This window comes from Excalfactoria chinensis, chromosome 8, assembly GCF_039878825.1.
Source record: "Excalfactoria chinensis isolate bCotChi1 chromosome 8, bCotChi1.hap2, whole genome shotgun sequence".
NCBI lineage: Eukaryota > Metazoa > Chordata > Aves > Galliformes > Phasianidae > Excalfactoria > Excalfactoria chinensis.
Genome location: NC_092832.1, coordinates 19,778,077 through 19,805,893, shown reverse-complemented (window position 1 = coordinate 19,805,893; position 27,817 = coordinate 19,778,077). Strand labels below are relative to the sequence as shown.

At 42.9% G+C, this 27,817-nt stretch overlaps 2 protein-coding genes across 2 annotated transcripts; both read left to right on the top strand.

The window, feature by feature from the left end:
• The first annotated feature begins 1,015 nt into the window (after positions 1–1,015).
• Positions 1,016–11,473, top strand: LOC140255692 (riboflavin-binding protein). Its single transcript, XM_072343493.1, has 6 exons — positions 1,016–1,064; positions 1,908–2,064; positions 2,899–2,998; positions 4,103–4,231; positions 7,640–7,751; positions 11,117–11,473. Exons 2-6 carry the CDS (start codon positions 1,926–1,928, stop codon positions 11,351–11,353), a joined length of 717 nt encoding a protein of 238 aa, XP_072199594.1. The 5' UTR covers positions 1,016–1,064; positions 1,908–1,925; the 3' UTR covers positions 11,354–11,473.
• An 8,853-nt stretch (positions 11,474–20,326) lies between these two features.
• On the top strand, positions 20,327–27,574 carry IPP (intracisternal A particle-promoted polypeptide). The gene is made up of 8 exons (XM_072343476.1): positions 20,327–20,657; positions 20,860–21,291; positions 21,394–21,549; positions 22,313–22,480; positions 23,785–23,922; positions 24,211–24,333; positions 24,524–24,744; positions 25,639–27,574. Exons 1-8 carry the CDS (start codon positions 20,369–20,371, stop codon positions 25,861–25,863), a joined length of 1,752 nt encoding a protein of 583 aa, XP_072199577.1. The 5' UTR covers positions 20,327–20,368; the 3' UTR covers positions 25,864–27,574.
• Positions 27,575–27,817: the final 243 nt, after the last annotated feature.

Genomic DNA, 27,817 nt, shown 5'->3' with positions numbered 1-27,817 from the left:
AACTGCTCTGAAAATGGCCTTGTAAAGGCAGCAGCACTTTTGTCTCAAGGAAGGCTCCAGCCAGGGTAGGAATTGGTGCTTCATATTGTGAGTCTGCTCAGTGAGATTCATTCCACACTTCCACTGTGCCAATGTTTGCTTTATTCAAGGAAAAAAAGTTCATAAATACTGACCCTCATCTACTACTTGACAAACCACTGTTGTGTTTTAAAACAGAAACAAGAGATTTTCCATTTGCATCTAAATAATTGCGAGGTAGTCAGTGGTGTGTTGCTAGTTAGGGAGCTCAGTGAGATTTAACCTATCAAAGTAAGAGCACCAATTTGTAATCACCACATCTGCTTTCTGTGACGGTTCGTGTTCAGACGCTGAATCCCCTCTGCAGAAAGCACACCTCGTAAGGAAGTCCAGTCAGCACAGCTGTCAGTGGTACACACAGCAGTTTCTCCTGGTGTTTGTGACACACATAGGAAAGCACAGACATGGCAGGTAGAGAAAGAAGGGCAAGCATCAGCAGGTTAAAAACGGAATCTTCTGGACAAAGAGCAAAGGCCTGAGAATCAGGAGACCAATTCTCTTTCGGGGGCTGCAGTAAAATTAATGAGTAACCCAAAGCAAACTGATATATTTATGGACAAAATTAAGCCAGTCAGGTTGAAATATGAAGTGTTGTTTGTAATGTCTCTAATTTGGTGAAATCTGTGATTAGAGCTTAATTAAGCTGTTGTAGAAATGAATCTAATAATAATAACAAAAGGAATCATTGCAAAATCAGGCAGGGGCTGGGAGGTATTCGGTATTTTTCTAATTCTAGTCTATGTTTGTACTTCCCTGTTTATTATGTCCACATTTACAAGCAATAAAAGGGCATTATGTGCTGGTCATTCCATCTGCTTTTGAGATAAATCTATGTTAGCATTTCAAAGGGTCAAGGAACTCTCCAGGGCAAACAAATTCTGGAGCGCTGATGCCAGATGGCGCGTATATAAAGTAGAAAGCGAGAAAAGCAATTTACAGTGTTTCTGTTCCAGGGAGAAGTTTCACCCAGAAGGACAGCAAAAGAGGTGAGAAACTACCGAGAAATTGTACAGGCGGTTTTCTTCTGTAACGTGTTGCTTTCTTTGCATCTGAAAAGTTTCGGTACAGAGAGGAGCTGCAGTTCTTGTTCAGACAAAGCTCTTCCAAAAAGATATCAGGAATATTTAACCAAAGAATTAAAGGTTAAATTAATAATGCCTATAAATAATTATGCATTTATTTACGTAGCAGATTCTAGATTTATCTGTATAACTCACTAATATGTAGCTGTACTTACAGAAGCTCTATTCTCGCAGACAAAATGGTTTTTATCTTGCATTTCTGACTGAACTCTAAAAAAAAGAGACAGAAAACAATTGATCAGATTATTAGGTACAAATGAGCATAACTTCAATGAAGGCAAGTTACCCACATAACTTACCCAGCTCAAATGCCACCTTATACGCTACTATTAGCTTGTCAATTCTGTATACAGAAGCACTGCAATTAAATGCATAATTTCCCAGCACACAAAAGAACTCGGTAAGTTTAGGAGCTAATCAATCTTTTCTTCAAATCTAACGTAGCAGTGGGATGATAAATTCATGTCTGCAGGAGAAATTAAAAACCTTTCCTTAAATACTGAAACCTACAACATGTAGCCTGAACTAATGCTCCTCCATCGGCCCAAAATCAAAAATATGCAGCAGAAGCATGTTTAGAGGTGAGCAAAGGAAAGGGAGAATGAGTGTCCTAATATTGATATGCGTACCTCTCTTGAGCATATTTTAGTTGTACATACATGCAGCTTTTTTACAGCAGCCCTTTGTTTTACCATCAGGACTTTTCCTACAAATAAAGGATATCAGTAAAGACTTCTCTCCGTACAGGAAAAGAACTGACCAACAATGCTGAGGTTTGCCATCACCCTCTTTGCTGTCATCACGTCATCTACCTGCCAGCAGTACGGATGTCTGGAAGGGGACACCCACAAAGCAAAGCCAAGTCCTGAGCCAGACATGCACGAATGCACTCTGTATTCTGAATGTAAGAGCGGTTTAGTTTTTGCTGGAGATAGTCTAGAAGTCCAGTTCTGTGCGCACTGATTGTTCTGGCCATTCCTTTAGCTTCTGAAAAATATATTAGATGCAGTATAAGTTGCATTTGAAAAACCTCCCTCAATGTCATTTTGCTGCAAGCAACTCTAGAGTAAGATTCTGATCCTTAATGAAGTCAGCCACAGAATTCCCACCTGCTTTATTTACTACCTGTTTAAAAGGCTGATAGAGTTTACTTTTCTAGAACCTCCATCTGTTTTAACAAGTTCACATTATAGATGGATTCAACCTATTGTCATAAAGTATTAAAATATTTAAAATATATATTTCCCTCCTAATTGTTGTAGTGAATTAACTGTTGCCCCCACTGAATTATTAAAAATGGCAGTGTTTAATTAATTGTAGCAGATTGCAGTTGCATGTAGTTCCCCACACAGATTGCAAAAGGTTGAACTTCCATACTGAGCAAATTATACTGATCATATTTTTTCATTGCATCAATTCTCTTTTCCTGTTCGGTACCTTTTAGAATTACCATCCATCAGTATATAACATCATATAACATCTGGCAGTGCAGTAGTAAATTTCATGGGGCTTCCTGGACACACCTTTACAAAGCAGTGTTCATGCCAGTTTATCCCACTTAACATTTACACTGCTGCTCCCACAAACAAGAACGTCAGAGCTCAGGGTGCATCTTCTGCTTAGTACCGAGAGACTTTATCATGTTACGGACCAAAGAGATTCACCTTATATTTTTAGCCTTCCAAAAAGAGCGTTAAAGAAAATCCTCACTGTAAGATCTTTGTTTCATTCCTAACAGCTTCCTGTTGCTATGCAAACTTCACAGAGCAACTGGCTCATTCCCCAGTAATTAAAGTAAGCAACAGCTACTGGAACAGATGTGGGCAGCTCAGTAAATCGTAAGTCAGCTTTGATGTTGTCTGTGTCCTGGTTCACGGGAGCTATGCTGTAGCAGCCACACAGCTAACATTAACTCCCTGCAGATGGACTGTCCTTACGTTGCCCTAAAGAGAACACCGCTTGGTCCGGTTCCCATCATCACTCCTCTGCACCAGAACAACATCTGGCTCTTCTTTTCCCCTCTCACAAAAGCCCATGAATCCTTAAGTACATACTTATTTATGCCTTTTGCTGAAGAAAGGGCTATGCTTTTTAAAGTTTGCTTTCAATACAGAACCAGATCTAGCAATGCAAAGCAGTCATAAACCCAGTAGGTAATGACCACACTGCACCTCTGCTGCAGAGCAACCATCACATTCCAGTGAGTGCAAACCCGAGTCAATAAAGATCAGCTTCTTTCTCTCTGTTGAGAAAGCAGACCAACCAGATGATTCTATCTTCCAAACAGAATGCACAAGAGACCAGAAATAAAACTTCTGAATATTTAGAATAGAAAATCTTGTAGTCCTGGGCATTTGGTAACCATGGAAAATTGGAGAATGTCTTCATAATTCAGATTTTTAATACCCTGTTAGATGCGAGAGCTGTGAAACACGGCAAGTTAGAGAAATAAAGGAATGAAAGTACCAAACAATTAAGCAAAAACAGATGTGTGGAAGTCACAGCTATTGCCTGCCACTCCCAGCAAAGCAGCAACACTGCTGCTAAGCAATTTCAGCTGGGCTGTGGGAAAATATAAAGATCGGTGAAACCCTTAGACTACAACTTAGAAAATATTTTCTACTCTACTTCTAAACTACATTTTATTGCTGCCTTGAGTCATTTGTGCCAGGAAAACCCAAGGCCCCAAAAGTTTATGGAAAAGCTACACAAATAGAGCTGAAATATGCATGGAAACATTTGTGCACTCTTTAGTTAGCTGTGGTAATTGCACGGTCTGTATACAACACCAAAAGAATGATACAAACAGGGCAAAATGATGCTTTTCTGTTTTTCTCCTGGTCTGTAGTACTGCACCCACATCAAGGCAGGTCTAGAAAATGGAAGTTGTAACCTTAACACTGAGAAACGTGTTTATATGAGGCTTTTCTCACCCACAACAGCTGTGAAGATTTCACAAAGAGAATTGAGTGCTTTTACCGGTGTTCTCCGCATGCTGCTCACTGGATCAATCCCAGACATACTGCTGCTATTCAGTCTGTTCCACTGTGTCAGAGCTTCTGTGATGACTGGTAGGTTCAAATCAGCATCAAAATATCTTTATTGAGCTTTAATATGCCTGTTACTCAGGAGTCAGAGAGCACAGGTGGATGAAGCACGGTCTTCCCAAACGAGGGGCAATAAGATTCCATAGCACCATACTTGTAAGGCTTTTCACTTGTTTTTCCTGCTCATTTCCAGTTTGCCACCTCTACCTTTTCCTCTGTTAAGCTGCTGCCCTGCACAACAATAATGCCCAAAGCAGAAAGAAGGATGGTGTCATTCTCTGTCCCAGTCTTGGAGTAGGAACATTGTATCCCAGCACTCAGAATCTTAAGACTCCAAACTAAATGTTTCTGAAAGGTGAAAACACTTGGATACTAAGGCAACAAAGTTGCCAGTGGGCTTTAAAACAGGTCTACCATGTAGCCTGAAACAATGTAAGTAGAGAAACTACATTGGTAGCAGCACACAAAACAAATTGCTACATTCAGTGAAAATGTAACAATGAAAGAAAAGGGAACTAAGCTTGCTTCGTGTGCACTTAAAATCCTGTTCACAAAGACGAATTGGTTTAAGCCAGTCTGCGTATCTCTGAGATTTATACCCACGAACAGGATGGATCAGTATTATATCACAGGACCTTCAGTGTTGCTTGGATGCTGCCAGGAGCTCCAGGTAAACCGCATTTCTAACTTTTATTGTTAGAAAGCATATGCATGTGTGATGGAGAGCTGCTGCACAGGGACAAAAAGCAGTCCCTTTTCCTGGTAGGGAAAAGGCTCCACTCTAAGCAAGTGCTGAACAATGATCTATTGCCCCTGCTGGCGTCACAGATGCCTGGCCTGAATCAAAAATGTGAAGATGATCCATTACTGTGCATGCCGCTCTGTATGCCTGCCTAATGGCAATGTCAAACCCATTCCCTCACCCTGCTTAAGGCCTGAGGCGAGAGAAGAGCTCGGCCAGAATTCTGACCCTTTCTGGTGATTTAAAGTAACATTTTTTGTTCATGTTCCATTCATTGGAGTCCGTTCAGCGCTGCTAGTGATGTGACCTACTTTCTCCACATGCCGTGAGTGCGCCTGCTGCACGCTGTATGGCTTTGTGGCCAGAAATGTGCAGAGGACTCTGAATGAGCAGTGACTTCATTTAAAAGAAATTCATCTGACTGGCTTGGGGCCTTCCTTTTCTTCCTATTGTCTTACAATTGCTTCCCCCCACTAGTCCTAGAACTATTGATTCTGAAAGAGCCCGATGGAGATACACGCCATTGTCTGATCCACCTGTCGGGTGACCCTGTGCCATCTAAAAAAGAAACAGCTAATTGTAAAGAAACCAAATGAAAAGACAAAAGCTTCAAAATAAAAATATCCCACCCAGCGCGCACAGGGAGCTGGTATATTTGGAGCATATTTTAAATATTTATGTTCAAGAGTCTCACCGGTTATAATTAATGTCTGAAGAAACTACTTATGGGTTTCTGGACAGCAAAAAAATCAAACTTATCAGAAGTCGTGATTTGTCATAAACTGAGCTTCCTAATTACTTCCACAGGGAAGGAAAAACCCATCAAATACAATTACGCCTTGCTGCCTTCTTGTATAACAAGCCATGGGACAGGAAATAATTGTAATTAGGAAACATCTCACCCAACAATTCAATAGGTAACAGAGAACAAAAATATAAATATTTCAATAATCATATTTAATTCAGATTCCCAAGCAAGCCAGAGATACAGCACGGATACCCCAGTTCAGTCACACTCTGAAATACACACTCTTAAGTTTGAAAAGTAAAACTGAAGGTGACGTTAAAAACAAAACAATAACAGCAGTTCTGCCCTCTCCTAAACTCCAACGTTGCTCCTTCATTCCTGCAGCTGTCCCACCCACGTGCCTCAGCACTGCAGAGTGGCCATGAAGCATCCTGGTCAGGGAATGTGTAGGGCTGGGTCACCGAATCCCAGCTTCTCACCTGATCAAAGCTTCAGCGAAGGTCTTGACCTTCAAACATTGATTTTAATGTGAAAATGAGAAGCAGGAACTTCTGCGCTCTACTATAATGTTTCTGTGTGCACTGCAAATATATTTAAAATCACTTTGTCTATCATTGTAATAGAAAGTACAAAAGGTTGGGTTCAAATGCACCTGGTCTACTCACTTGTAATTAGTGCTTGTACTGAGCAACACCTTAGAGCCTGTGTGCTGGCTGTGACCTTGTTTTCCAGGCACTATGCAGTGACAGCTCTGTAGATGTGCACTTTCTTACCTTGCTGCACATTCAAATGTATTGCAACGTGTAGATCCTGTAATTGTGTGACTACATGACAGCCTCGTGTTTCATTTTGAAACATAAGTCTGCTGTCATTGTGATATCAAAGCAACTTTGGAAACATGACCCTAAAGATTAACAAAACAAACAGCAAATATATCCAAAAGCATTAATTATAATAAACACTACTTTCACTTTTTGAAAGCTATGCCTCACTCTTGGTTTTGGCACTCCCAATTAGCGGTGTGAATAGACCGCCCGAAGCCATTGAGACTAAGACTAAGTGGATGTTAACTGATCTGCAGAAAGATCCTTAACAAATCAAGGATTTGAGCCAAAGTTGGAGCCAAAAGTAGAACATCAAAAGGAGTGGAAGGGAGGAAATGATGTGAGGTGATGGTAGGTCACAAGATCTCTCATCACATAGAACAGCCAGTCGCATACCTTACTGATTCCAGGCCATTTATAAGCTTTTCTTTAGATTATTGCTTATGATTTAAAAATCACTTAAAATTTAAACTCACAGACCTACACCTCACTCAGCATTTATCTTTCCTACTGCACTGCAAGCTTAACTTCTCTGAAAATGTCCTGAGGCTGACAGCCTTAGCTTATACAATTGCACTGCTTATAGGTTTTCCTTATTTCTCTGACCAGTTCTCATAGCCATCCCATGCCCAGGAATTACCATTCACCCTTTCCCATGGAAATTCATCAATTTCCCCCACTTCTCTCTCAAGTGACAATTCACTCCCAGGATACCTGCGCTGTGCCACAATGCTGATGGGCAGCATTCGTAAAACTCCCTCCTTCACAGTATTTCCTCTACCCAGTAACATCAGTGAACTTAACCGAGCAGAAAAGATCACCATGAATGAATGTTGCTTCCCAGAACATGGACCACCTACTTAAACCTGTGAGCATGAAGTGTCATGGGTGACCTGCTTAGTTTTCATTGGGATTTAGGTCTTCCTGTTTGGTTCAGAGTTTATGTACATGTCAAGCTAAGATGCTGTGCACATTTCTTGAACATCAGTTGATAAACTGCACGGTGTGACCATACCACACTACTAGAGCAGCCCATGGGCTTTTCAAGTTGAATCCTTGTAGCTCACTGAAAAACACTGAGGGAAATAATGGTATCTTCTATGCTGATCTCCATGAAGGTATGAAGCCTGCAAAGACGATTCCACTTGTGCTTATAACTGGCTGACGGACTGGGAACGAGATGAAAGTGGAGAAAACCACTGTAGGAGTGAATGCATGCCATACAGTAAGGTAAGAAAACATGGACGGTTGGGGCACAAAAAACACAGAGTACTTTCTTTTTCCCAAATACGTGGGTTTAAAATGCAATATGCTCCATAGTTCAAATCCCTAAGTCCTTGCAATCTTCTGATTGTCTCCCTTTTACTCTCCATAGACCTACCATAATTCTGCTGTGTGTTCTCCTTTGTGTGTCTGCCAATTGCTGGACAGAGCTAGCTTTTTTCCCTTTAATCTGTTAGTCAAAAAGCAGCACTGAGAAGCCTTCTGGGAGCTCATCCCGACTTTCTGAGAAGGTTTGGGATGGTTGGGATAACTAATTTTATGAAGAAAAGTGAGAAATTGAAAGGCTTATGGGGCCAAAGTAGCCTGGAACCTGATGCACAGGCTTTCAAGAGTCACGTGGGATTTCTCTCAGGCAACTCAAGTGCGTTTAGGATCAAGGCTAGATTATACAGCTCAAATCATCAACACTGATTAGAATATTATTAACAGCTAAACATCACTGAGTATATAAACCCAGTGCAAACTAAAGAAGTGAACAGAACTTTAGCGTAGTTCTTAGGGACTGGTAGTACGTCTTGCAGAGATCCCAAATGGATTGTTTGGAATTCTGCACAAATTCATGTACATCCAGAAGTTAGTTCAGCAACTGATAAAAGTCACAGTCCAGGATTTGTGTCTGCTCTGTAGCAGTGACACTGTTCAGCAGGGCCAGGAAGATGGCCAAAAACCAAACGGGCTGTGGAAACTTGCAGCTTAGTTTTCCAGATATGTTAAATCATTGGTAGCTCCAGATAAAGTGAAAGCAAAATGATCATTTCCATAAACAATCTTCAGTCCCTGTTTAAGCTGTCCCTAGTTCAGAGGTAGAAGGGTTCAAATTTAAATCCCCATGTAAACATTTCTTAAAGAAAATATATCATCTGCTGGGGGAAAAAACCATGCAGCAAATCCAGAGGTCTTATCACTTGAAGGCAGATGCAGCTATTCCTAAACTAAGTGGAACCACACCCAACACTGCCCATGTTTTTTTTTTTTTGCCAAAAATAGGCGTGTATGGTAAGTATGAATAAATATGAAGTTTTTTCAGAGCAATTATAAAAACATATTTCCCGTATGAAAATGAAATTACATATAAACGCTGGAGTCACTTGCTTTGCACTCAACTCACGGAAAAGAAAGTTACTGCTATCTGGAAGGCCCAAAAGGTTCTCCCATGTCAGGGCACTGTGGGCAGATGCTTTCATCTGACACCCTCAGCAAATGCAGTGACGTATGCAAGTGCTCATAAGGACTACTTGGAACAAACAAGGAGTATTAAGAATGTACGTGGATCGTAGCCAGTTTGGGTCTGGCTAAAGTGAAGCACATTTTATCATTTTTCTCCCAGCAGAGTGCTTCCCAAGTGATGCTAATGCACAGACCAGAACGCCGTCCAAGAAGCTGAACAATCAGAAGCAATAATTTAAGTACACTTTTGTTAAATGGGCTGTGGGCACTGTTTGTTTGCTGAAGCATTCTGGCTATGCTATGATCTTTAAGCAAAGTTTGGAGGAAAGTCAAAATTAAATGGCTAATTTAACAAGTATCAGAGCATGAATGCACATTACAGAACCTGGGGAACACAAGAATAGGATGTGGCCACAACTCCTGCAAATGGACATAAGAAAATTAATAACAGCTTTTACATATTTCCTCACACGACCAGCTAAAAGCAGGTAGAAATCCAGGATCTGTACAGGAACTGGAAGAAAATGTCTCATGCTGCTTAAGAGTACAGGAATAGCTGGAAGAAAAAGCTAAGATCTGCTGCCCAAAGGAGAACAAGGGGAGAACCAAACACAACAACCTCTCTGTTTCTGACCCCACATCTCTCCCAGGGCACTGACCAACCTTCACAGACCTCCAGCAACTGTGGCATCCACAGAGCAAGCTGGTGAGATGTAAAAAGCTGTTTTACATACTACAGCCTTTGAGGCTATTTGGAATAGATTTCTTAATCAAATCTGATGATTATATTTCCTTTCACCTGCCTTCTGCACAACCCAAGCCAGAGTTGTTTGGCTTGTGATGAGACAAGGAGACATCTCATAAGGAGAACTTGTGGAAAATAGGTGGAGCAGAAGCAGCTGCAGGACTACAGATGCCCAGTCCCACTTCCATATAATAGACTTCAATCTATAACCATTAACTGTTTGCACAAAGAACACCTTCCATGCAGAAGTCTTCTGACCATGAACACAGATCACTCTCCCCTAGATTCACAGATCTTTACATGCACTGCTGTGACAGCTCAGAACCCAGAAATTACAACACAAAAGGAAATGCCAAGGGAATAGTGAATCAGTGTCACAGGCAAGGACTGCTTGAGCTGTCACAGATGAAACATGGCTTCCTTCTGAGATATCCTGGTGACAAAGTGAATCAGTGTCTCTTTATAATTCCCAAGGCTTCTGCTCCTGCCATCACTCCCACATCCAACTCCGTTCTTAGCTTTGCTTGGGAAGTATCTCAAGTTTCTTCCAGAAACAGGAAAGAATGAACTTCAGTAACAAACGCTGTTCAGGAGAAATGCAGGCAAGACAAAGTATATATCTTGCCCACTCTGTGGCTGAACATGATGATTCCTAAGCTTACACTCTATGAAAACTCAAGCTGGGAGGACAAAAGATTGTTGCAATGTGAGACTGGCAAACCAGAAATACGTTTGTTGTTTGGCCACACAGGTCCTGTGACAGAGAGGACTTACAAAATGACATAGCAACAAGAACAGGCCAAATTCACCTGCAGAGAGTTGCTGCAGCTCACAATTTCTTGAGGCAATAGATAAAGCTCTTTGGAGGCAGGCCAAGGCCCGCAGTTGTACATCTTCTTTTCATCAAGCAGTTTCTGAGTTATAGCCCTTCTCTTTGCGAGGTTCTGCCTGGTCATGATGTACACTACAGCAGGCACATTGCGATCCCACAGAGCTGTGACTCCACTGGGCTGCCTCTAGCTTGTAAATAGAGTCCAGCTTTCAAAACACCCTGTTTGGCACTTCCAGCAACACTCAAACCCTGAGACATGTCAGAGTGTCCTGACACGCTGCAAGTCGTGCAGCCTCTTGCACACAGCTTTACTCTGTCAGCCCCAGGGTGGAAACAAAGGGCTGGCTGTTCATCACACTGCACTTTGTGTAATTGCTTGCTCTCACAACTGGCAACTCTCTTTTGCCAGTGGTGGGACTGAATAACATTTTAAAGGGATGAAGTACAGCACAGAGCTGTACAAGACAGCGAATGATAGCAGACTATCAAAAAGTGATGTTTCTCAAATGAATACAAGTCGATTTTAACTCCATCCTTTTTGATGTGCGTTTCTCATCTTACACACAGATGTATGCAAATGGGACCGACATGTGCCAGAGTATGTGGGGGGAATCATTTAAGGTGAGCGAATCCTCCTGCCTCTGCTTGCAAATGAACAAGAAGGACACGGTGGCAATCAAGCATCTCCTCTCCGAGAGCTCAGAGGAAAGCTCCAGTATAAGCAGCAGTGAGGAGCATGCCTGCCAAAAGAAACTCCTGAAGTTTGAGGCACTACAGGAAGAGGAAGGGAAAGAGACAAGATGAATTTTGGCGGGTGAATGTCAGGAAGAGAAAAATCATTGTGGAGGTTGGGGTCAGGGCATCACAGCAGCCTGTCTTACCCCTCACTTCCGAGAACACAATAAATCAATGGTTGGCTACATTAATCCTTCTCTGAGTTTTATTTGCATCTGCATCACAAAGCTCCCATGCAAGTTAGCACAGGTGTAATCTTGTGACTTCAATTAGAAGCCTGAAGGTAACTTCTAGGGTTGGTTTTCAAAGAGAAAAGCACAGGCAGTGCTTGCTGATTTAAGGTGGAACAGTGAGAACTAGAGACCTCTGAAAGGCCATATCAGCAATGCACCGCATCTTCAACACGAATCCTTCATTAGCATAGGTATAATCACTCATGTCACAAGTTGCTGTGTGCCAGACTCTGCTCAGACAAGGAAGAAATGTTGCAGGCAGAAACAGGTCAGTAGGTCTGGCTACTGGCAATTGAAAATGTATTTATTTTGTATCACAAAAACATACAACTGTAGCGGGGGATTGTGATGTATTAAATAAATCCCTGGATCCACACATGACCAGTATACAGTATGCATAGGCTGCTGCTATGGGCTTCTACTTTAAACAACAGTAGCAAAAAAGTCTCCCAGACCATGAATTTGAAGAATAATTTTGAATGTCATTAATCCCTTGGAACGACTACAAACAGAATGACCTCTGCATCAGGGAGGACTCACATAAGGGGTTTCCCATCACTATTTCTGCTTTCCAGCATCACTGCTACTGTCAAAGTAAAACCAAAGTCTGCACCAGTCCCAGAGGGACCCATCAGGTAAAGATGAATGAGCTGCTGGTTTTACTTTTGCTTGCATACTTCCTCTGACATCACTGGAGAGCAGAGTTCCATGCCATTCTGTACAGCCTTTCACAGTTGTATCACCAGGGCAGCCATGAAAGGATTTAATTTTGGGACTCACATTATCACCAAGTGAAAATCCACATCCATTCAGTGCTTGCTATGGAGCTCAGTACCTTACAACATGTAAAGATCTGGCCTGCAGCTGAAACAATGACTTGGCACACCCTGTTTCACTAGGAGAATGTTAAAAATCCATCACACTCTTCCCTAGACTGCTTGTTTACTTTAATGGTTTCACACAGCTGCAATAGTAATGCTAGATCCATTAGGTCACGCTCTGCCTCTCAGCATAGTTAACAGTGGCATAATTCCTACCAGTACTGAACTGTTTTTGGAATGATACGTCCTGACGTCTGTGCTTCACAGCTACTCTGGTACTACATTAAGAATTAACAAGCTGTTCTTTTCAAAAAGAAAATGCACTTCTGTAAAGCTCTGCCAGTCTTTTTTTACCCTGATTTACTGAGTTCTTTCCTGTCCTCTTTGATTGCAGAGTCACCTGAATCAGAGCAGAAAGTTTCCTGCTTTTTATTTCGCTATGCAAAATTAATTCAATAATTAATCATTCCCTTTCAGTAGAATAACATCGCCTTATTCTGCACCGCCACTGCCAAACATTTCCTTTATGTTCCTTGCTAAATTTAGCGCATTTGTTTCTGCCTGCATCTCTGCTCTGTTTTTCCCATCTGCCTTTATTCTCGCTCTTCCATGCTTACGTCAAGGACAACCCTTGAGACTGGTCACACACGCTCCTGAGCAGCACTGGATCCTACCGCAACCAAGGGACCACGACAACTGAGGTGTCTGTATTTAATGGCACTGAGATCTTTATCAAGATGGCACAACGGTAGATGAAATACTGTGTGAAACATGTTGTGAAATATATTTCTACACAAACCTGTAAGAACCAGACTTACAAACTTTATTAATAAGTTAACTTGGATTTTCCAACAAGATAAAATCGATAAAAATAAAAGAATTGTGCCAGTTATTGACTTATTTACTATATGACTAAGCATCAGCTTTCATACCGTGCTACCTGGGGCTGGTGTCATGTTAATCATAATACAGCTAGCTGGGTCACTCTGCTTCTTCTGCTTATTTAGTTTTCTTTCCTTAAATATTGGCACAGTCTTCTGAAACTCCACTGCAATGCCAGAAGTTACTACCAACGAGATCCCTCTCAGCAGTTCCCTTAGTGCTCGTTGGGGTAGGTGAGCTGAGCCTGCTGCTTGAAAATTATTGACATTACTTATCATGATGAACTTCAGTTTTGATTACCCACAGACTGAAAAGGACTTCATCATCCTTCTGCAATACAAATACTTAATTCTACCTGTATTTCAGTACTAAGTGTGTTATTAACAAAACTTGCTCCCTGTATCTTGTGCCACTGGAAGGTTTTCTTCATCAGATTACTCAACAGTTCTCACCTTCAGCTTAGTTGTGCCAGCCATGATTTTCTCCAGTATCTCTAGAGCTCTAACTTATTTTTTAGTCCACAATTCCACACCGATATTGTTATGTAGCTCCCCTTTAGAAAAATAATAGATATCAATAATGATGACACTTTCAAGTAGTGTTGCATTTTCACGGGCAGGTTTTACTAAAAGCATTTTATAAGTATTAATTAATCTTCCAAATATACCTGAGAGGAAGACAGGTTGTGAGCAAACTAAGCCGGTAGGATGGAGTCAATAAGAAACTTATCTGATTGCTGCAAGTGTTGCAGAATGGGGACTAGCACAAACATGTTCTCTTTCAGAGACTCATTTCACCCTGGAAATGAAGTTGTGCTTTGCAAGGTAAACCTTGGACAAATGTTATCATGTAAAATTCACAAGAGAGGTTTTATGAAATAAAACACTGCAGAAAATCTGAACTTCAAGAAAAAACAAAAACCCACATAATAAAACGCAATGGAAGAAGTTATTAAACAATGCATTTCCACCTTGAATAATAACAACATGATAAACATTATCACTGTTTGCTTCTTTCAAATAAATAACGTCTAAACAGGCTGATTTTCCAAACTGAGATACAACCAGCCTGCTGGAAAAAAGAGAAAGCTGTAGATGGGGGCTTTTGAAGGATTTTGGTAACATCTGATGTGACACTCTGATAAGGAAACAGAAAACTGAAGTGCAAACAAAAACGCACTAACAGAGGTTCAGAACTGCTTACAAATGAATTACACTGTGTTTATGTTGTCATTAAATTCAGACAAGTCTTTTGTTAGGAAACCCAAAGGGTTTGCTCTTATTCTAGTCAATGAAGCAGACACTTTACAGGCACGTTGTAGGACAAGAGTAGTGCAGAAATGACTTTTTTCTGACCAGAGAACTGGTCTAAGCCCCTAAAGGTGGAACTCTACAAAGGGAAATGAAAAATGCTTGCACTGAAGAAAGGTAAATCAAGGAAAAAAATAAGCAGGGAGATACACAGCAAAGGAACAGCAGAGCAGCCATGGAGCTGGGATGGGTGTTAGTCACCAATGCCATTTACAGTGAAAACATTATACTGGGGAAGCTGTAATCTTTTAAGACTTCAGTATATACAGAACCCTGGATGTCCTGACTCACAGAGCACGCAGATACAGAACTCACAGACATCCTACTAGCAATTACTCACAGCCTTCACAACATATCCCACATTCCACAGAGGCGCTGCTTGTGGAATGACCCCACTACACACACAGGCAGTGGAATGTGGTGGGTATCAGGCAGCGATCCCTGCATACGGAGACTAAACTCCATCCATCTCCTCAATAAAATCAGCTCACACATTCTGTAAATGCAAGTGCAGTACTTTCTGAGAGAAAGAACATGGTCCTAGTATTGCTATAATGACTGTGTAAAATAAAAGGGATAAAACTAATTGAATTTATGTACATTTTATTATTATTATTTCTCCCCCCCCCCCCTTTTTTTTTTTTTTGCTCCAACATTCTGCTTAAGCAGAATTCTACTTCAATGCCACATATTCTAGACTGCTCAGAGGTCTGTTTTGTGTTTCCTCTACTTTGTTCTTGAAGGAGACACAGTAATTTGGACAAGAAAAGTGAACAGTCCAAAAGGCATAAGGATTGCGATCACAATTTGAAACATAGTCAACCTTAATAGCAAAATTAAATGTCCTATGTATCCGAAGACTGATAATTCTCTAGCACAACTCACTGTACTTATTGACAAAAAAGACCTTCACCTTCAGTAAGGTCACCTTAGGGAGCAGGTCAGTGTGAAGCTGCAGAACCACTCCCAACAAACAGTGAATAAAAGAGCCAGCCTACAAAACCAATCACCTGCTTCAGCTAAACACGAAGATGCAATGAGGATCAGACCCAAACCATCTGTCACTTTCCCACACCCCCAGGAAAAGGTTGCAGAGATCCCTTCCTACTGAGATGTAATATCCTACAGAAATGAAAGAGGAAACTCTTCCTGCTGCACATTCTTGCTTCCCTTTAGCTACTAAAAGCATCTCTGTCCTACCTCTGTTTTGATCACCAACTGCTGTCTGAGTCTTAGCACTCTTTTGGCCTCCTTCCTTGGAAACACAGTGAGCTCTCTGTGGAGTTTGCCTTGGTTCCCCTCTCAGACAGCTGTGATTAATTCCATATCCAAGCTCTTGAGTTAATTCACTCATTAGATCACTTTCCTCCTTCATGGAATGATTATTCCCATGGGATAAATGAGAAAAACTAAAACAATATTGTGTTAGTATCTAACACACTGCATCCAGGATGTTTACTTTAAATCAAGTTGCTTGGAACTGTTCCAGACCTTTGGCTTAAACAAGAATCTTCCAACCAGTGGGGAATTGTAGCCACGTGTTGCACAACGTTCTTATTCCACTGGGATTTCAACAAACTTCCTGCTAGGTGAGTGTACCCTGAACACAAACCTCTCCACACAGGTAAGTCAGATGACAATCCTTGAATTGATGGAACACACGTTAAAGATTTTCATTTTTCTGATTGTTTTGTATTGTACACCCGTCAGCTCTAACCAAGACTGTAAGTGCAACTTACAGCACAGTGCCGAAATGCTACCAGTGCTCCTGAAATCACACGCCGCTATCTGTAACATCACATTCCACCCAGAGGCTCTCACAGCTCAGATGTGCTCCCCAGTTGTGCTGCCTGCCAGGTGACTTTGCTGGGCCTGGGTGCCCATTGGAGGGCACGGTCCCATTGAGTTGGCCTCCAGCACAGCCTGCTTCTCGGTGCTAAGTGGATGCTTGGGAGAGTTCCTCAATAACAAGTTTAAGAATCCTAAACCTGTTTAAACTGACAACTCTCCTATCAGGCAGTTACTTTAAAGTCACCCTTACCTGGAGCTGTATTACAGCCAGAGTAATGAAAGTACTCAATCACTTAATTAGTTAATTCCAAAATAGACAAAGAAGTTCACAAAAGCTGAGGATAGGAAGACAGGGCAGGGGAGGGGGAAGAAAACCTCGAGTTTTCATGCAAACCATATGCCTTGGAGCTGCCCATGCAGAAAAGCTAGCTTTGAAGACCCCTCTTGTTCTCCATCTTAGATCAACTCCAGTTGAGATCTTTACCCAACACGCAAATGAATAAGTGTTAAGATTTATTATTTCTTGCAGGACTAAAGTGGGCTCATGGGCCTGGCCCAATCCTACCAAGAGAGCCTCCTCATATCTGGCCTAAGTCTGGAAAACTTGTTATCTCACTGTAAAGCACAATACATTTTCCTACTAAGATGGGAAACGTCCATACCCTGAAGGAAAGCTTCTTCAGCCATTGAGGCTTCAGTATACCTAAGCCAACAAGAAGTTTGTGTGGGTATCTAATTAGAATCTAATGCTTCTGGCTCATTAGAGGCTTTTGACTGAGAGTAGACAACATGATTACCAGTTCCATAGGGACTCATCACACAGCACACAACCCCACCACTTCACTAAGAAAACACGTATTGGCTGAGACTGATGATCTGCATCATTGCTTTATGCATGCAACGGTATCCATGTATCCAGAGCTATAGGTATAGGAGACAGTAAAGCAAAACTGCACTTTCAAACCAATTATTGTTCTCGTAGGTTTTTTTATACTAAAAGCCCTTCACATCTTACGGAGTTCAGGAAAAAAGAAAATCTACGACCTTCCTGTAATAGAAAACTACAATACCCAGACAAGTAACACATATTAGGCACCCATTTTTGCTGCATGTTCAGAAAATATCATCCTGTGCAGACAGCACCACCTGCAGGATTGGGGAGTGGAAGCAGACGCCTTACTCAGCAGAACTCTGTCCAGGTGTTCAGACCAGCTTTCCAGAGAGGCCCCCAACCAGAGAAATCTGAGCAGCCAGGGGACTCTATGAGATACCCCAAGAACGACTGCAGTGCTTTGGCCTCCTGGCACAGCACAGGGTTTTTTCAGGTGAGAGCCTAATAATCTCATTTGTCAGATCGTTCTCACTGAGAGGTCTTGGTATTATGACAGCAGCATTTCTGTGCAGTGGCGTACACAGAGGAATACTGACCATACCTTTTTTGGCACCTGTCCTATAGGTCAGTCAGTACTCAGCTGGCTTACTGGCAAATACCATGTTAGGAACCTATTAAATTAAAATTGAAGTCATTTTTAATTCCTCCACTGTGATGTGCTGTCATTCCTGGTATGAATCAAAAGGCTTCTCACTACACAGTACAATTTCACTCTGTCAAATGTACTTACAGACTTATTACCAAAAAAACCCACAACCCTAGTCCACTTTAGGAGATGCACAATAGCATATGGGAGCATTAGCTCCATCTTGTATGGCCTCTGAGTGGTTATGAAAGAAACACGCTGAAGCAGTGCCCTCTTCCGTACATAGAACTAGTCAGCCACATTAGCACAGTCTAGGCCAGGCCTTCAGGGCAGAATTAGCAGCCTCGACAATGCTATTCTGTGCCTGTAAATTTGGCACTATGGTGTGAAATCCTAATGCTGGCCAAGCATCTAACAGCTGACATCAGCCTGCGCCTGAGCACTGAGAAGAATTCTAAGCCTTTTACTCACAGGCCGCTTCCAGTGAATAAAATGTCAGCACAAAGACAGCTCGGGATTCTTTTACTGATTCATCAATGAAAAAAATCTCAAAGAATGTATCATCCTAGCTTAAAGTCTGCATTGATCCATATCAGCAGGCACCCAATGCATGCACTTGCAGAAACCTTACTTTCCTATCCAAGCATATATTTTAATGGATATTTTTTTAAGACCATCTCAGATGGTCGTTTTACCATTCTAATGTTAAGAATAAAATACTAATGAATGCAGAAAGCAACAGTCTCCAGAGAGTATCACAGTTGAAATCTCTTTTCTGGAAGCACATTTAAAAGTTATTACAACAAAATACTGAATCATGAGAAAAGCCTGAGGGGCCACGACTATTGTAACTGTAAGCAGACATGTTTCTCTTTTCCCATACTCATAGTAAATAGATATGGAAGTGCTCCAAGAGGTGCTCTGTTGTTGTTTTTTGTTTGTTTGTTTTTATTTGGCTACATGTCATGTTGCAGAAATGGTTGTGGAAAACTGAGGAGGGATGCTTTTGTCTCTGAATCAGTGCTGACTTTTTCAGATCCAGGGAATGTGAGTGTGTATCTCAGTACGTGAAGCTCTTCCCTTGGTCAGTGCCCAGCCATGCAGTGACTCAGTGAATTACACAAAGATGGCCCTGCCTCAGGACCAGCTCTGACCCCACACCCCCCCAAGGTACTACAAGGCACTGTAGTGAAGCAGTTGTACTGGAATGAAAAGGAAGGCCCATATGCAGCATGATGCCATACCAAAAGTAGGTGTGTGGGCTGGCCAACCTTCAGGCAGTGCTGGCCGTAATGCCACACTGCTGAGGACACACAGCCCCCACCACTGCATTCTCTGGGACTCCCCCAGGCAGAGGTTAGCCATGGCTTCTCCTCAGAAAAGAATGTAATATAACCACAGAATCATTAAGGTTGGAAAGATCACCAAAACATCCAGTCCAACCCCACCACTGCCCACCGACCACATCCCTCAGTGCTACACCTCCGCAGATCTTGAACACTTCCAGGAATGGTGACACATCACCTCCCCAGGCAGCCTGTGCCAGCACACCACCACTCTTTGGAAGAAATTGTTCCTAATATCCAACCTGAACCTCCAACTTAAGGACATCACCTCTCGTTATCACAGCTACAAGAATAGGCCAACCCTCACTTCACCATGACCTCCTTTCAGAGAGTTGTAGAGAGCAATGAGGTCCTCCCTGAACCTCCTCTTCTCCAGTCTTTAGAATCCCAGCTCCCTCGGCTGCTTCCCATAATGCCTGTGATCCAGACCCCTCATAGCTCCATTGCCCTTCTCTGGACACACTCCAGGGCCTGCATGCCTTTCTTACAGATAGGGCCCATCCTTTAGTGAGGGGCTGTCAGTTTCCCTCTCACAGGCACATTACAGTGGCTGGGAACCCAGCTTGCAGAGGTAGGCCTGAGAGGAGCACGACTGAAGGAGTCTGTAAGGCAATGCAGAAGGCCACTGTGACCACAGAGAATCACACTGCATCCCTTATGGACAGGGACTCACGGGTATCACAGGGTCCGACTCCCAGCTCCACACAGGCCTACCCAAAAACCAAACCACATTTCTGAGAGCATTTTCCAGATGATTCTTGATCTCCAACAGTCTCTGTGCCCTGGGAATCCCCTCAGCACCACAGGTAGAGACCGCACCGAGCAGACTGATTTAAACCAACGTAAAAAAGAACCTTACAGAGAAGGCAGCAGGTCCATGGGAAGGATGGGTGCAGGTGCAAGCAAACAGGCTCCACGGGGCCAAGCGACCAGGCAGGCACACAGACAAAGGACCGAACACTGCAAAGGCAGCTGCGCTTCGAAGCCGGCTGGGCCCACCTCCACAGCCCGGGCCCACCTCCACAGCCCGGGCCCACCTCCACAGCCCCCTCCCGCCTCACGCCTCGCAGACGAAGGCGCGCGCTCCCGCCACCAGCATTGCGCATGCGCTGCGGAACGGCGCGAGCACCGCCCGCCGCAGGCCCGGGTTGGGAAGCTGCGCATGCGCGAGCTCTGCCCCTTGGGGCGGACGGAAGGCGGGCGGTGGCGGCTTAGTTCGCGTCATGGCGTGTGCCGCGGCGGGCAGCGTTGGCGGCAGCTCCTTTTCGGACCGGCACGCCCGCCTCCTGCTGGCTCAGATCAACCGGCTACGTGTCGGGCAGAGCTTCTGCGACGTGCGGCTGGAGGTGGGCCGAGAGGCTTTCTCCGCGCACCGCCTGGTGCTGGCGGCCAGCAGCCCGTACTTTGTGGCGCTCTTCGCGGGCGGCATGAAGGAATCGGGCCGGGACGTGGTGCGGATCGCGGGCGTCGAGGCGGGCATCTTCCACACGCTGCTGGATTTCATCTACACGGGTAACGGTGCTGGGAGGGGTCCTGGCCGTGAGAAGCGCTGTGGGGTCTCTGTGAGGAGAGGGGAGGTCCCGTTGTGTGGAGGGGCGGGGAGGCTGTGAGGGCGGCTGTGGGGTCCGGCTGTGGGCGGGAGCGGGCTCCGGCAGCGCTCGGTTGCCCGCACACGGCTTACAGCGGAGCTCCGCCGTCCTGTGCCCGCCCGCAGGCGTGGTGAGCATCGGCGAGCACAACGTGCAGGAGCTGATCGTCGCCGCGGACATGCTGCAGCTCAGCGAGGTGGTGGAGCTGTGCTGCGAGTTCCTGAAGGGCCAGATCGACCCACTGAACTGCATCGGCTTCTTCCAGTTCTCCGAGCAGATCGCCTGCCACGACCTGCTGGAGTTCACCGAGAGCTACATCCACGCACACTTCCTGGAGGTGCAGGCTGGGGAGGAGTTCCTGGCGCTGACCAAAGAGCAGCTGGTGAAGATCTTGCGGAGCGAGGACCTGAGCATTGAGGACGAGTACCAGGTGTTCCTGGCTGCTATGCAATGGATTCTGAAGGACCTGGGAAAAAGAAGGAAGTACGTAGTGGAAGTGCTGGAGCCTGTGCGATTCCCTCTGCTGCCAGCACAAAGACTCTTAAAGTACATAGAAGGTGAGCACAAAAAGTGAGGAGTATCAGATGTTCAGATATGTATCAGATATTCAAGCAAGCCGTTTTTAACTACATCTTTTCTAATCTGCTCGTTTCCTCAAGGTATTCCAGATTTCAGCCTTCGGGTGGCCCTGCAAACTCTGTTGAAAGAATACTGTGAAGTCTGTAAATCTCCCAAAGAAAACAAGGTCAGCAGTTTTCTGCAAGCTTCTAAAGGTCGTCCACGGAGGAAAGCCAGGAAGTACCTTTATGCAGTAGGTTAGAATGTGGCTGTTTGAAACTTGTGAAACAAATGATGAAGTAGTATTTTGTATTATAGTACTGACAGAAATGCTGGACTACTTTTTATTCAGTGCAAAGGTGCAAAAAGAGCAGTACTTTTCATCTGGCTGAGCTGCAGTTTTGGCTACTTCCTACTTAAAATTGCAGAGCAGGGGAGCATTTGTATTTTGCATCATTATGACGTGGCATTCAAAGCCTAGATTTGCCTTTTAAAAGTTATTTGCCTTGGGTGGAAAGATGCAAATCAGCCAAGGATTTGCTCACGGTTCACTACAGGAAATTCATACTGGCATATACAGATTCCCTGCAATTCTTGTTGTTGTTTTTTTCTTAAAGTTGATGTTGTGTCTGTTCAGGATGTTTATTTGATGGGATACTTGCAATCTCAGGTTTTCACCAGAGCTACAGCATTGCATTGAAAGGGAATACTTTTTTTTCACCCTGTGAGAGGTAACATAACTGTAAGATAGCAAGGCTGGTCTCTGCATTTTACCAAGAATCTGAACGTCTGTAGTGATGTGGTGAAGTGCAGTAGCACAAGTTAACTGACTTTCAAGGTGACCTTTCTTCCACATGAGATGGAGAACTAATGCAGTTTAGAAAAGTCTGATTCCTACTAACAGTAGAGTGCTGCTGCTATGAATTTTCTGTTGGGTTTTCTTCTGTGTTTCCCATATTAAGAGTGTGAGGTTGAGCAGGAGGCTCATACTCAGTTGTGACCTTTCCATTTGCTTTCTAGGAGGGTACACCCGACTACAGGGAGGACGTTGGAGTGACAGCAGAGCCCTCAGCTGTGTGGAGCGATTTGACACTTTCAGCCACTACTGGACTACGGTGTCTTCCCTCCACCAGGCCCGCAGTGGGCTTGGTGTGGCTGTTGTTGGAGGAATGGTCTATGCCATTGGAGGTAACACCTGAAACAAGCACTGACTTTGGGAACCTTCACAATGCTAATTGCAATATACATGTTAAATAAATGTCTATTATATAAAGTATTGATGTTCTTTGAAAGAGAATACCCAAAAAATTGATTGAAGAGCTGATATTCATCAGAGGGAGGAATTGTCCTCTTGTTATGGTTTCAGAAAGATGAATAGATTGTATTTTGGGAATACTTGCCATGTAGTGATAAATTCTTGTTCTTTAATGTAAGAATATGATTTTTGTTATATTCTGATCATTCTTAGGATAGAATTGTTAAATGCAGAGGTTCATTTCCTCTCAAATGAGTGGTTAAGTGGCCAGGATGTTATTGGTGATGTGTCCTGCACTGGTTTACTAATGTGATAGGGATTGGTGCTTTGTGCTTTATTTGTGGACATGTTTATACTTGGGGTTGGGCTGTTTCTTCAAAAGTAAACCTGCAGTATTGCATAGGCCTAACATTGCACAGTCCAAAGTCAACTACTTCTAGTTTACCTGACTGAATTTAAGTCCTTCAGAAATGAAGAGCCTTGTCTGTTACGTAGATACTGGAGAAATCATGGGTAGAGTTTTAGAAAGTTATTTTTCCTCAAAGTGGTACTGAGGAAGCCAGCAGTAGTAATATAAATTCAATAGCTTCAATAACAATTGAATTAGGGTATCTTGGTTCTCGACTGTTGCTGTTGTGAGTGTACTGGTTAGGGTTCCAGCACTGGCCATTTCTTAGTTTCTTTCTTTCCTCTTGTGGTATGGCAACTCTCAGGTAAACATATAGATGTGTTCAGATATACCAAGAGGTGTTAGGTACTCTGCAGGTTTTGTGTACTATGGTAAGTCCATCTCTTCTCTTACTTCTAGTCTAGCAGAAGCATGCAGAGAGGCAAGATATCTACTTGTCTGCCTACCTGGAAAGGCTTGTTATGTATGTTTGCACCAGGATGTGATGAGTACCTCTACCTGCCCATCACTGAGGAATGCATATGTATAGTGTTTTCATCACCACAGAACTCATTCTTTAGTCTTGAAAATTGTCAGTTGTGCTGTGAAATAAAATGTGTATAGCACTGCTTGTTCGCTCCTCTGATGTTTTCAGTTGTGTTTCAGGGAACTGTTGATGAAAGCTCATCATGGTTCAGTTCTGGGTACCAATGAAGCTTTTGCTGTTTATCTAGCTGAAAGGAAAATCTCGTTCTAATGCTTTTTTGTTCTGGGAAGAGTTGAAAAATTTGCATCTGCAGTGCAAAACAGTGTAATTCCCATGTCTCTGTGCTTTCTCTTATTATACAGGTGAGAAGGACTCGATGATTTTTGACTGTACTGAATGTTATGATCCTGTCAGTAAGCAGTGGACCATTGTGGCTTCTATGAACCATCCTCGTTGTGGACTGGGAGTGTGCACGTGCTATGGGGCTATCTATGCTTTAGGTAATTCTTTTTTCCGATGGGGTTAATCTTAGAGGTGTTAATTCACAGAACTTGTCAATTGTTTTGATCTTTAATACTATGGCTTAATATTGCAAATCTGCATTTTTAGCGAAGAGCTGTTTAAATGAGCATTAGTACACCAAGTCTTTGTAGACTAGTTATTGTTCAGCTCTAACTTATTTCCTTAGCAGAACTGTCGTTGTTCTGTTGCAAGACACGTTGTGTTACCTGCAGTTCAGGCACTGCTTCACACCATTAAATTTTTCCCATGTTTGTTGTCATTTGCAGGAGGTTGGGTCGGAGCAGAGATTGGCAACACAATTGAAAGATTTGATCCTGAAGAGAATAGTTGGGATGTGGTGGGAAGCATGGCTGTACCCCGTTATTACTTTGGATGTTGTGAAATACAAGGTGAGTATTGTTAAGCTTGCTTCAAGCTTGTTTCCAAAACCCAGAGCTACTTCTGGACAAATAAAGGATTTTATTTGGTATTCTTGAATCATCTTAGTGGCAAGCTGACATGGGTGTCCTAAGAAGCATTTTCTGTCTTTCAGAACTTTATATTATGAAACTTAAGGTAGGATAAATTATATTTCTACAGGTCTGATTTATGTTGTTGGTGGTATCAGCCATGAGGGAGTAGAGCTGCGTTCTGTTGAAGTTTATGACCCGATATCTAAACGTTGGTCTGAGCTTCCTCCCATGGGCACCCGACGAGCATATCTTGGAGTAGCTGCTCTCAACGATTGTATCTATGCTGTAGGAGGCTGGAACGAATCTCAAGATGCACTTGCTACTGTGGAAAGATACTCCTTTGAAGAGGTATAGTGCAGTCCCCTGCTTTCAGGAATGTAGACTGTGTGAGCTTTGTGTAAAATGCTGTAGAAGCAGCCTGCTTCCTTCCTTTCAAAAGGAAAAATAATCATTTCCAGTTTTGCTTTCCCTACTGGCTGGTAATCCAAATAGGGTTTGGAGAGGTGAAGGGGGAGTTCTATCTAGTGACCTCTGGGTCTGTCTGTCCTAACCAGCCTGTAGAATTCTGCTGATCAGACCCAAAGTGATGTGTTTATGAATACTGTATGCGTGCTTTTGGGAAACTGAAAGCTAACCAAGCTCAGATATTCCATAGTTTGGTAAACACTTGACAAAGTGATAGTGGGGTAGATATCCCCTTCACCTTCTGTGATGGAATGAATTACACTCTCTCTAGAAAGAGCGAGTAAGAGTTGCCCTTTACTGCATCAAAATGTGGTGGTGGTGGTTTCAGTGCAACTAGAAAATTCACTTCGAATGCAGTATTAGTCCTGACTATTATTGCTCATGTTTATATGATGCTCTTTGCAACAGAATCTGGTGTTAAAAGCAGCACATATTCCAGTGTGGCACTCTGTTGTGCAGTGTTTTCCTTGTTTCCCATCTCAAATGCATATTGTTCTCTGTTTTGGAGATGGACTGCATCACGTGGTGACTGAAGAAAGGAAGGGGTGTTGTGTAGGCAGGATGTGATCTGTTCTTTAGAGACTGGCATGATGTGAACCACTTGTGAATGTGTTGGCATTACAGTATCGATAACACTTGATACTGTACATACAGCATGCTCCAACTTGTGATGTTTGCGTAGTTAACATGTTTCAGTCTTTAAGGTTAAAAAGCTGTTTTTATCAGAATTGAGACATACCCTAAAACTACTTGTTGACTCTTTCATGTTCTCATTAGGAAAAGTGGGTTGAAGTTGCACCAATGAAGATGCCAAGAGCTGGTGTCTGTGTTGTGACTGTGAATGGATTTCTTTATGCCTCGGGAGGCCGTGCTCCCAGTCATGACTTTGCTGCTCCGGTAACCTCTGACTCTGTTGAAGTTTATAACCCTCACATGGACAGTTGGACAGAAATTGCTAACATGATTACCAGCCGCTGTGAAGGAGGTGTAGCTGTACTGTAAAATGCATGGAAGAAAACTCATCTAAGGAATGAGTGAACATCTGTCTCCTCAGGTTTCCGGTTTCATTGGCCAGAAACTTCTTCTGTCAGCAGACGCTTCAGTAGAGACAGGGGGATTAGATCAGAGGGCTTTTCCTAAGCAAGAGGGAATATTAAAACTTCCCCATCAAAGTAAACAGGCTTATCCCAGAGTAGGAATACCTCTTAAGACTGGATTAAGATTTATTAAGTGGCAAATTTGCCCTGTACAAATCTGAAGAAATGATTCTAGCACACTAGAAACATCAGATGGGTCAGTCAGTATCTTTAACTGACCCCACAGTCTGGAGGAAGGCTGCTATGGGTGGTTAGGAGTTCCCTGCTGATAAAAACAGGCTACTTGACTACCGTTAGTTGTCCTTTGCTGATAGAAAAGATGGGAGAGACTTGGTACCTCCACTTAAGACCTAGATGCATTTGGGCCTCTGCTGCTGCAGGGCATGGGCTCTAAATATCAATCAGACGTTTACTTCCCTGCCACCCCTGACTTTGATGGTAAGTAGCTGAGGACTTCCTGTTGTGGGCAGTTATTCTTGCAGTTCTAATAATAGTCATTCCACTTCAGCACAGGATTTTTTTACTCAGTGGAGTCAGTGATGACAATAGAACTTTTTTTCTGTATGTTTATGATTATTTTAAGTGGAAATGGCACTTGTTAGATTAGTTACTTTTGCAGTTAGGGTGTCTCTTAGACTAAAAACCTAAGGGAAGCCTTTTGCCCTTTTTTTTTAATTTCCTTTGTTAACTGTGTTTTATGCTGTGTGACATGCTGTGATTTGGCATTGAATACGTGCTCACATACAAGGTTCATCCTTGCTACATCTTGTACCTTGCTTCTTCCAAATTAGAGTGGACAAAGCCTTTTGTAGTAGTAACAGCTGCGTTCAGCATTCAACTGATGCTAATAGTGTGTCTTTCCCTAAGGAATTCATATTTAGCTTGGATACACTTAGAATACTTGCAGGAGTTTGGAGTTATTTCTAGCTTCATCTAATTAACATTGTCTTTGAAGTTGCTTTTTGCACACTACAATCGCATTGTCTGCACAGCCGCGGATGACTCAGATAGGAGTCTGAAACAAAGCTGCTTGAACTCGAGAGACACTGTTGCCCTACAACATAAAATCACAACTGGAATGTCAGGGAACAAGAAGCCTGTGTTATGGAGACAAGGGGGCACCTGTACCAAGTCAGCATCTCTTTCATACAGTTAACAAATTAATGTATGGGTAAAAGCCCCCAGAGTCGGTGTTGCAGGTACATTAAGAATCCACGTTTTGCATTCTAACACAGGACTGAGAGATGGCCAGGTTAAAATGAGCTAGATGATGGAGCATTTGTTTTTTCTGATCCCTCAATCATTGTATGTCTTACTTCAAAAATGACTTCTTATGTGTATTTGTTGTTTTTCAAGTTTGAATTTATTTTAAGCAGTTTTTTTTGTAATAAAATGTTTTCATGACTGAATATGGAACGCCCTTGAACAGGGTGTTTTCCTACCACAGCGAGTTGTATCATTGCTGTTTTCATCCACTAAGTTGTCCTGTTCTTTAACTGGCAGTCCTGTTTCCTGGTAGGATGCTGGGGGAGATGGATTAGACATTTTTGACTGCTTCAAGCTGCAAATAACAAACTTCTGTAATAAAATACTCAGTTTCTCTTCAGTATCAAGTCACTCGGACTTCTTGCAAGTGTGGTTGCCTTATCAGCTCCATGCAGCCCTCTCTGAAATGAAGTTATAGTTAATATTTCTTAAGTTTTGTCATGCTTTAGGAACCTTTTTGAGACACTTGAGCAATACCGCCTTCGCTATACTTTGTTCATTTGGGAACTACATCCATTCACTTCTCCTCCTTTCCCGTAAGCTTTCTGGTTTAGGTTATCTTGAGTAAGTCTGCTGTTGGAGAAGGCAGCTTC